General features: G+C 47.8%; 1 protein-coding gene across 1 annotated transcript; it reads right to left on the bottom strand.

Moving 5' to 3' along the window:
• Window positions 1-273: 273 nt before the first annotated feature.
• Window positions 274-9533, bottom strand: LOC105482416 (transmembrane protein 14B). The gene is made up of 6 exons (XM_011742506.3): window positions 9398-9533; window positions 7713-7779; window positions 7309-7385; window positions 6327-6428; window positions 2303-2393; window positions 274-777 (listed from the first exon to the last, which is right to left on the bottom strand). The coding sequence occupies exons 2-6, from the start codon at window positions 7733-7735 to the stop codon at window positions 726-728; spliced, it is 345 nt and encodes a 114-aa protein (XP_011740808.1). The 5' UTR covers window positions 7736-7779; window positions 9398-9533; the 3' UTR covers window positions 274-725.
• Window positions 9534-10779: the final 1246 nt, after the last annotated feature.

A 10779-nucleotide genomic window follows, 5' to 3' on the forward strand; every position in this document is an offset into this window, starting at 1 on the left:
AGGTTACAGTGAGATATAGTTGTACCACTGCACTCCAGGCTAGGTGATGGAAAAAGTCCCTGTCTCTTAAAAAACAAAAAAAATCCTCAGAGATCATTTTGAAACAAGCTTCAGTGCAATGTACAATCAAATAACTTTCCTTGGTCCTTAAATTTCTCAAAATAGGTAATTTCTAAATATCAACAAAATACTTTCAAGTTGCTATATCTTGCGGCTAGCACCATGTCATTCTATGAACTAGACCAGCTCTGGCAATGAAGACACCATAGGAAATATTATTTATAGTAAACTTTATTTTCAATGATATTTCACTTAACATAATTTCAAAGTCAGTCTGTGGTCTAAGATGAGCAGAAGAACAGATACTCTATTTTTTCACACTGTTCCTCTGAGCACGGAATGGGGTTTCAGGGTTCTCAATGTCAACACCTAACATTTTACCCTTGAGATTTACCTATAGATACAGAAAGAAGAGAACATCAATATACAAGAATCGATCTCTGTGAGGGTCTCAATAAGCTCATGTTACATCCTCTTTATAACCTCTGTAGGGTTATAATGGTAACAACTGATTTTCCACCCCTCCGCCAAGTTTGGTGTCTTTTTTTTTTTTAGGTAAAATGTCAAATGCAAAAATGCTGCACTTATTTCTCTTAATACATTGAAAATAGGGGAAGATGCAGATTTTTAATCCTTCATGAGTCCAAGCTGGAACATGACTTCTGCTAATCAGCTGCCATCAACATACGAACTCCAACTTTGGCGGCCATCAGCAAACTGTTTAAAAGAAACAAGATAGAAAACGTCAGGTAAAGGACAGAACAGGCAACTATGTTTTTAAGGAACTAAACTCTGCAGGTTCCTCACAACTGTGTGGGGGAGGAGGTACTAAGGCAAAAGTGGTCAGAGGTAAAATTTCCATCCCTGGAGGAACCAGAGAAAAAGCAAGCCAAGGGACAGTCTCATACTGAGGTCTTAAAATAGCACACATGAGCTGGATCCTAATCCAACTGCCAATAATTTGAAGAGAAATGGACACAAGAGAGAGCAAGGCCACCCCACCCTCAGGGATCTGATTAATGGTCGAAGCTCCAGCCTCTCAGTTTACTGCTCTAGACCTTGCTCCACATTGACTCTTTTGCTTCAGGTATAAAATATTGGCCGGGCGCGGTGGCTCAAGCCTGTAATCCCAGCACTTTGGGAGGCCGAGACGGGCGGATCACGAGGTCAGTAGATCAAGACCATCCTGGCTAACAAGGTGAAACCCCGTCTCTACTAAAAAATACAAAAAATAGCCGGGCGAGGTGGCGGGAGCCTGTAGTCCCAGCTACTCGGGAGGCTGAGGCAGGAGAATGGCGTAAACCCAGGAGGTGGAGCTTGCAGTGAGCTGAGATCTGGCCGCTGCACTCCAGCCTGGGCGACAGAGCCAGACTCCGTCTCAAAAAAAAAAAATTACACTGGCAGCGTCGCAACTACGAGAGTAGAGTATGCAATCTTTCTCCAAAACAGGTTTGTTAAAATTCCCCTGCCTTCAGGATGTCTTTATCACACTTAATAACTGATTTTTTTTTCTTTTTTTTGAGACGGAGTCTCACTCACCCTGTTGCCCAGGTTGGAGTGCAGCGGCACGATTTCAACTGACTGCAACCTCCACCTCACCAGTTCAAGCGAGTCTCCTGCCTCGACCTCCCGAGTAGCTGGGATTACAAGCATGCACCACCGCGCCCAGCTAATTTTTGTATTTTTCATAGAGAGGAGTTTCACCATGTTGGACAGGCTAGTCTCGAACTCCTGACCTCAAGTGATATGCCCGCCATGGCCTCTCACAGTGCTGGGATTACAGGTGTGTGCCACTGTGCCTGGCCTACAACTAAATTTTTTTAAAACCACAATTTGGTTTACGTATTATAATCAAAATTAGAAAACAGGATTCAATCAAAATTCCCTTCTAGTAAAATTTTCTATAAAAGACACCTACACATCTAAGAAATATGGGACCCCCACACATTCCCCACAAGTCACACAAAAGGTTGCAGTCATAGCTTTGCACTAAAACTTCTGCCACCATACAGGGAGGAGCTAGGACCAGAGAAAGCCATCTCCAGAGTGAATGGATATACTCATGTCATTGTGACATTAAATCAACCATTGTTTTTGAAGCATCTCCTATTAGTGTATAAATCAAATGTCAGCTGATGCATAGCATCAGATATCCTGAAACAAGTTAGGTTTTGAATGCATAAAGTATCCTGGGGAATAAACTGAACTCTACATGGTAAAGAAAAGTAACAAATGAAAGTACCTGGCACCTGCAATTAAACCTACAGGCATGACTTTTCCATAGTAGTAGGATCTCAATCCCAAAACACCAACAAAAGTAACAGATGTAGCAGCTGAAAAAGATACAAAGAAGGGTCAAAACTCATTACATCTTCTACGCAGGGGAATCAGAAGTGGACCAAGCCCCACCCATCTCTCAAGGGTCACACCTCATCCTATGCTTATTCCTCCTTCTCCAAGTAGGGGGAGACTACTGGCTGCCCACATCCTATGGGTCCAAGTACCAATATTGGCCAAACAGGGCCCTTCACAGCCTGGGCCCTGCCTGCCCTTCCAGCCTCATCTCTTACCACTCTTCTTCTGCAAAACCCACACTTTAGCCATCAATGTGTTAGTTTTCTCCAAAATGCTGCTGTTTCTCACACCCTGCAGACACTATTTCCTCTACCCTGCACGCAATTCCCACTGGGTAACTGTCAAAGCACCTACTACATGTCAAGCGCTGTGCTAGGTGCTGGAGAATACAAAGGTAATTGTAACTGTCTTTGCCCTTTTACAGTGCTTCAGGTCTGATGGGACAGACTTTAAACAATCACACAAAGAAAACCAAGGTACAATTTGTGCTTCAGGTATAATTGATGCTACACAAAAAAGCTCAACAGGGGATCAACCTATTCAGGGAGATCATGCAAGGCTTTTAGCCAAGGAAGTGAAGACTGGCTGAGATCTGAAATTACAGGAGTTAATAAGCTGAAGGATGGGAAGGCCCTTTCCAGGCAGAGGGGACAGTATATGCAGAGGCCCGGTGGTTGACAGGGAGTGTGGCACATTCACCCTAAATGGGCACTGTGGCACAGAAGTCAAGATGCAGTTTGCAAGTAAGAGGGGCCAGGCCACATGGAGCCTTGAAGGCCATACTAGGGATTGGGTTTTCATCCTAAGAGCAATGAGAAGCTATTAAAGGCTACTAAGCAGAAAGATGCATGAACAGAGTTGCATTATTATTATTTTTTGAGACAGTCTCACTCTGCAACACAGGCTGGAGTGCAGTGGCATGATCTCAGCTCACTACAACCTCTACCTCCCCGGTTCAAGCAATCCTCAAGTCTCAGCCTCCCAAGTAGCTGAGACTACAGGCACCTGGCACCATGCCCGGCTAATTTTTTTTTAATTTTAGTAGAGACGGGATTTCATCACGTTGTCCAGGGTGGTCTGAAACTCCTGAGTTCAGGCAGTCCACCTGCCTTAGCCTCCCAAAGTGCTAGGACTACAGGCGTCAGCCACTGCACCCGGCCCAGAGTTGCATTTTGAAAGCATAATTCTAGCTGTACCATACAGAACAAACTTCAGGGAAACTAGAGGGTACATGGGGATACCAGCTAAGGAACGTCCTTGGGAATGCAGGAAAGAAAGAGGGGATAACTGGGACTAGGATGATGGTTGTGCAGATGAAAAAGAGGACAACTCAGGATAAGGGCCGGAAATAGTGTTGACAAGACCTGCTGATGGATTAGTCAGAAAGGGGGCGGTGGAGGGGAAAGAGAGCAATCAAGACCTGAATGGATGGAGAACAGAAGACAGGAGGAGTGTGTGGCCATGAGGTTAGGTCTGGGCAGATTCCTAGAGACATCTGAAGGAAAGTGGGCAAATGAATACATGAGAATCCAGCCTGGAGGAGAGAGAAATTTGTGTCATTTGTGTATTGGTGGAAATTAAAGGCATAGGCTTTGATGGTACTTATAAACTGTCAAGTGAGTAGACAAAAAGAGCCTGAAGAACTTCAATGTCTAGTGGCCAAAAAGGAAAATGAGTTGCCAAAAGAAAATGAGAGAATAAAAAGGGAAACCAGGAGAATGGAAAATGATTGGTCAACCATGCTGAGAACTGCTAAATGGCCAAGTAAAATGAGGACTGAAAAATGTAGATTGGATTTTGTACAAACACAGGTCACTGGCAGCCTCAGGGAGAGCTGTTCCACAAACACAGGGACAGAAACAGAGACTGAGATGGGCTGATCATGTGTGATGGGAAAGGAAGCATAAATGATCTTTTTTTTTTTTTTGAAACGGAGTCTCGCTCCTGTTGCCCAGGCTGGAGTACAGTGGCTTCATCTCGGCTCACTGCAACCACCACCTCCCAGGTTTGAGCAATTGTCCTGTCTCAGCCTCCCGAGTAGCTGGGATTACAGGTGCCAGCCACCACGCCCGGCTAATTTTGTATTTTTAGTAGAGACGGGGGTTTCTCCATGTTGGTCAGACTGGTCTCGAACTCCCGACCTCAGGTGATCCACCTGCCTCGGTCTCCCTAACTGCTGGGATTACAGGCGTGAGCCACCACGCCCAGCTGCATAAATGATCTTTAAGAAGTGTTTGGTCTACCACCATACCGCCCTGAACACGCTCGATCTTGTCTGCTCCCAAGAGCTAAGCAAAGTCGGTCCTGCATGGTACTTGGATGGGAGAATACCACCCCACCTTGGGGAAAATACCAGGTGCTGTAGGTTTCTGGCCTCCCATTTCCTCCCTCTTGCCCTCTTGGCTGGGCATGGTGCCTCACGGCTGTAATCCCAACACTTTGGGAGGCCGAGGCGGGCAGATCACCTGAGGTCAGGAGTTCCAGACCAGCCTGGACATAGCGAAACCCCGTATCTGCTAAAAATACAAAAATCAGCCTGAAGTGGTGGGAGGTGCCTGTAATCCCAGCTACCTAGAAGGCTGAGGCGGGAGAAGCGCTCGAACCCAAGAGGCAGAGGTTGCAGTGAGCCAAGACCGCGCCACTGCACTCCAGCCTGGGCAACACAGTGAGACTCTGTCTCAAAAAAAAAAAAAAAAAGTTTATGAAGAGGAAAGAGACAAGCACATCTGAATATCAATGGGGGGGATCCACCTAAAAGGAGGAATACAAATACAAGACAGGATCCTTGCCAGTGTAAAGGTCTGGAGAAGGTCAGGGAGAAGACACTCAAAGCACAGAGGAGGACACTGGTGTTGGAGAGGAGGGAAAACAGGACGAGGTGAGGCTTGGAGATTAAAGGTTCCAGGGAGTCCCCACCTGATGGCTGCTGTTTTTTCTCTACAATAGGCATGAGGTCATTTGCTGAGTGGAGCAGGATCAGAGAAAGGGAAAAAGCAGGCTCAAAGTCATTCTGCAGCATGAGGGAGGGAGCTGTTAGGCAGAGCTGCGACCTGGACGCACCTCCTTCCCCAGCACACCCCATTAGCCATCACTGACCTCCCTTCCCAACCCCGGCTGATGGGTACAGATCACACGGCTTCTCCCTCCCACATGGCACTCACTCTCACACGGGGTTTGTGGAGACAGTGAGGAACCCACACTCCCAGCAGTGTCTGACACATGGGTGGAGCCCCACAGAAATGTGCTGAAAGCCACCCTGATAAGAAGGACTCCTCGGTCCCCCACCCCACTCACTGTCCATGCTGCTCAGAGGGTACGTTTCCAGTCCTGCTTCTATGCTCATGTCTTACTTCCCCAGTGAAGTCAGTTGAAAGCTCCTGGAAGGCATGGCCTATGTCTTACATATTTATTTAGCTGACTGCTAAAGAGGTGATTTTCAAACGGGAAAAATGCAACGTGGATGCAAACCTAACCCAGATGTGTGATATTGTAGTGATGCTGAGGCCAATGGTTTTCAGCGGAAAACCTCAACGGTTGACACATATTTGTCTTACACAAGTTTAATGCTAATTTTACTGGGTAAATACGGGTAACACAAGTTTGATGCTAATTCTACTAGGTAAACACTGAAAATAAGGCCCACAGAGGAGGGAAGATTTTCTGAGAGTCACAAAATTCATGAGGTATGGAAATCTTTCCATGTTCTCTACATAAATGATAAACAGGAACCCGGACAATTCCCGCCACCCTTCTCCTATTTTCAAACTTTCTGAGGACTTGGACTTGGAGAAGCAGTGAAACTGTAGTAAATTAAGTGTGAAGAACTCGCTCCATTCCACCAAACCAGGGTCGTGTGGAAAAGAGTATTGCAGATACACGACTGCCCTAAGGAGACGCTGAAGCAGACATACCTAGGAAAACCCAAACGTTCCTTGGATCCTGAGACATCTGGTAAGAACCCAGGCCAGCGAGGCTGCCGAAGAGCAGCCCTGCAGCCAGGGACGCCACCCTTCCTAGAGGGAAGCAAACACAGCTTGCATTGTAATGTCAGGCACTTATTTCACTAACAGAATCCACCAGACCCCCTGCCCTACAAAGGAGGACAGCACAGAGAACTCTCAACACAGCTCATAGCCAAGGTGGACTCAAGCAGGAAGATGTTTCGGGGAGTGTGCTATCTTCTCAGAGAAGTCAGGGTCTTCCCACCCCATTTTTCTCTCCTCTGATAAGCAGGGCACTTCCATCTAAGGAAAGGAAAGAAGGCCATCTTCCCTCCTTAGATGGAACTAGTGGCTAGTGGCTAGGCCTTCTTTCTAAACAGGCCTGATCAACCATGAAGGGCTGGAACTGTGTACAGGCAGGACCTCCAGCAAATCACAAAAGGAGAGGGAAATAGGGACAGGTGGTTAAAAAAAATAGAAGACCAGGACAATAAGAATTCTGGTGCAGGGGTTTGGGTGGGAATGCAGGCAAGGACTAGGGGGCAGAAACAAGCACAGCCACTGACACACCCCTGCCTGGCCTAATGAGGAGACTTCAAAATACCAGTCTGTGTAGACCAGAGGTTTCCTCCTACCTGAGCCCAGAGATGGCACTTGGGGGTCGTGGCTGATGCACGGTAGTCAATGATAATAACAAACTACAACCACCCCTGCCTATCTTTAGATAAAGAGGCAAAAACAAGTAATTCCACAAGAGGCCTGGCTCAGCTTCACCAGGTAACCGCAAGGCAAGTGCAGGAGCTGCAACACTGACAAGGAAGCCTGCACTCCAGCTTGGGGACCAACAGCAAACCTGAATGAAATGAGCTTGCTTCTCAGGGGTACCCGGGCACTCACATTTCACTGGAACAACGTGAAGATGTTAAGAGGCTAAGTAACAACAAAACCATACCTGTTTTTACATAGCCAACGATCCCACCAGAAACAACCACTGCTGTGTAGCCAAAGCCAAACCAATGCAAAGGCACTCTGAAAACACGAGAGAGAAGTCAGTGTTAACCGGGCTTTAAAAACAAACCATATTGTCATAGGATGGGACTAAAAGGTCATCATTCCCCACAGGTTCTATCACTGAAAATAAGGCCCACAGAGGTTGGATGACTTTCTGAGAGTCACACAACTCAGCAAAGCCAGAGCTGGGACTCAAACCCAAGTCTCTGGCCCACAGGTCCAGTGATCCTCCCATCTCCCACGCAATCCCAGGCAGTCTACTCTTAGGGTTCTTTTCAGCTGAGGAAAGGAACTCTGGTTTCCAGAAGCTCCTGGCTATTCCATACCCATTTCCTGTCCACTCACAATGGGAAGGGGCTCTTCTCCATTCTTCTCTTCTCAGTCCAGAAAGGAGACTACCCTAGGCCTGCATCTGGGGAAAACAAGCTGCATCAGTAGTGGTTAAAAGCACAGCTCTCCAGCAGTCCGAAAGAAGTGTGTCCAACCCGCAAGCTACGCAACCTAAGTCTCAGTATCCTTCACGTACCATGAGGATAACACTGGTACCAATTTCCTGGGGCTGTTGTGAGCATTCAACGTATGACACATGCAAAGGTGCTTAGCACACAGTAACGCTGAACAGATGCCGATCATTTTACATAGGCCCACAGGAAACTCAGCCAAGATCCACTGACCAACTCTATAATCAGGGAATGTGTTAGCCATTTCATCAAGTACTCACGTTATCACTAAATCGGAAAGCAAATACTCCCATGCCCTTAATCCAACTACTTTCATGTCTCTTTCGGGGGGAGGCAGGGGTGTTGCTTTTCGTCCCCGCTGCAACAGCCAATTTCAATACTCAAGTTTTTTAGAAACTTCTGCATCCAACTCACAGTTCTTGTTAGGAGGGCAGAAGAGGGGGTAAAATATATGAAAACTCAGATCAAAATCACATGTGACATTGCAACCTTGGAAAAACAGCTGGTATTTTCTTACGGAAAAGTATCCTGTATGCAGCGAGCCTAACAAGATGGAAAGCAATGCATACCCCGTTTATTCTGTTTAAAGAATTAGGCCAGGCAAGGTGGCTCACGCCTGTAATCCCAGTACTTTGGGAGGCCCAAGCAGGCGGATCACCTGAGGTTAGGAGTTCGAGAACAGCTTGGCCAACATGGTGAAACCCATATTCTATTAAAAAAAAAAAAAAAAAAAAAAAATCGGGCATGGTGGCGTGCACCTGTAATACCAGCTACTTGGGAGGCTGAGGTGGGAAAATGGCTTGAGCCCAGGAGGCAGAGGCTGCAATGACACATATTCAGGCTACTGCACTCCAGGCTGGGCAACACAGCGAGACGCTCCCCCCACCCCCCCAAAAAAAAGAAAGAAAGAATTAAGCTCCCATAAAATGGGGAAGGGCTTAAGGCTTGGGATCTTGCCCACATTTCTTTTTTTTTTTTTTGAGGCGGAGTCTCGCTCTGTCGCCCAGGCTGGAGTGCAGTGGCCCGATCTCAGCTCACTGCAAGCTCCGCCTCCCGGGTTTACGCCATTCTCGTGCCTCAGTCTCTGGAGTAGCTGGGACTACAGGCGCCCGTCACCTCGCCCGGCTAGTTTTTTGTATTTCTTAGTAGAGACGGGGTTTCACGGTGTTAGCCAGGATGGTCTCGATCTCCTGACCTCGTGATCCGCCCGTCTTGGCCTCCCAAAGTGCTGGGATTACAGGCTTGAGCCACCGCGCCCGGCCTTGCCCACACTTCTTAACTCGAGGCGGCACTGAGTAAGGGAGGCTTTTAAAGAGATGGAGAAACAAAACCACCAGGAAACGGGGCAACACTATGCGACATGGGTAGGCCTTTCCCTCAGGAGCTCAGGGACTCCGCCCATCCACAGCTTCTTTCAAGACATGCAGAAAATACCGACGAGAAAAGCACCGACCACACGGCCTAAAGGCCCGGCTGAATCGGCAAGACGAAAAGCAGAAGGCCGTGAAACTCCTAAATAATCCCTAAAAGTGGCAGAAAATAATAACCATACTCCCCAAGGATCCGCACCGATCTCCCGAAGGCCCGCGCGGTCCACAAGCGCGCACAAGCCGCGAGGCACAGCAGCCAGGTCTCGCCGGAAACGCATTTGCGTCCGCGCTGCGTCCCTGGAGCGCGGCAGGGCGGGGAGAAAGGCGGGGCGTCGTGTCTCCTGCGCAGTGTACTGGGAGAGGGGAGAGCGGAGAATGGAGACTGTGGGGGCGGGGCTTGAGCTGCCGAATAGCCGCACGCGCCAGGCATCCCGGGGGCGGGGAGTGGGACGGTGCCTAGCCGCGAGTGCCGAAGGCGGGGAACGGGGCGGGGAATCTCTGTGCTTCCTCAGTCCCCAGGCCCAGCACCTGCAGGGCCGACCAGCTCCACTCCCAGGTCCAATCCTGAGTGGCCAAAAGCCGGAAACCCGGAGCTGGAATTGGGTCTTGCACAAGCTGGACCACGTAACCTGGGCCAGGCCAGAGGTGGAGGCCACCGCTGCGGAAGAAGGGCATCTGAGGCTGGATTTTGAAGGACCCCATTAATAGAGGGTATAAACCAGATGTGGGCCATGAGGTAGGAGTGTCACTCTAGCCCGATCTTGTTTGTTTACACCAGGAAGGGCCTGCCTTCTACCTGCAAGAAAATATGGCGGCTGCAGAATAATGTGGCTCAATGCCAAATATCCGTTTGTTTTAGGGAGTGAGGCTACTTGAGAAGCATCTTAAAGGGGGAAAGAGAGCAAGTTAAATCTGATTTCCACGCAGCTCTGTGGATTCCGAATGTCCACAGCATGAAGTTATCTCCATTCCCACTTCCAAGTCACTCCTGTTCCCTGTGTTTCCCGCACCACCATTCTCTCAGTTGCTCTACACTAAAATTTGCTGTCATGGTTGACTTCTCCCTCTCCTTCATCCCCTACAAGTATCAACATAGACAAATCCGATCAATATAATAATCAGTGAATAAAGCAAATTGCAGCGCATATTCTTAAAGACAGACTTTCCACTTGCAGCAGCACCTACCTTGCAGAGAGCTAAGTTGAAGCCCGTGTTTATTATAGTGGATTCTAACCAGCCAAAGCTGATAATGACTAAGAACTTGCAGGAGTTGCAGTATGCCAGACCTTCAATTTAATTGAAGACTTTCCTGAACAATTAATAAGGAGACTTGTCTTAACTAGCAGGGAATGGCTTTAGGGACTCATTCTTCCCTATGCAGGCGCAAGCCTAAAACCTTAATTAGGATCATCCACGATGATCCTCGAGCCCTTCCCTCACCTTATATTTGAAGAGGCTGAACCTCAGAGAATTAAATTACCTACAGTCCTGGTCACTGGTAGAGCTATTATTTAAAGTAAGGTCTAATGTCAAAGCTTACATCCTTAACTCTACCATATGCTGCTTCTTGTAGTGTCGTTC

This window comes from Macaca nemestrina, chromosome 5 (genome assembly GCF_043159975.1).
Source record: "Macaca nemestrina isolate mMacNem1 chromosome 5, mMacNem.hap1, whole genome shotgun sequence".
In the NCBI taxonomy this organism is placed as follows: domain Eukaryota; kingdom Metazoa; phylum Chordata; class Mammalia; order Primates; family Cercopithecidae; genus Macaca; species Macaca nemestrina.

Coding starts and splice junctions, on each gene's coding strand:
- LOC105482416 (XM_011742506.3), bottom strand. CDS start 7,735: ATGGAGAAGAGCCCCTTCCCATT. Junction 2,394..6,326: donor GAACGTTTGGGTTTTCCTAG/GTATGTCTGCTT, acceptor TATCTTTTTCAG/CTGCTACATCTGTTACTTTT. Junction 778..2,302: donor GGTTTAATTGCAGGTGCCAG/GTACTTTCATTT, acceptor TCTTTTAAACAG/TTTGCTGATGGCCGCCAAAG.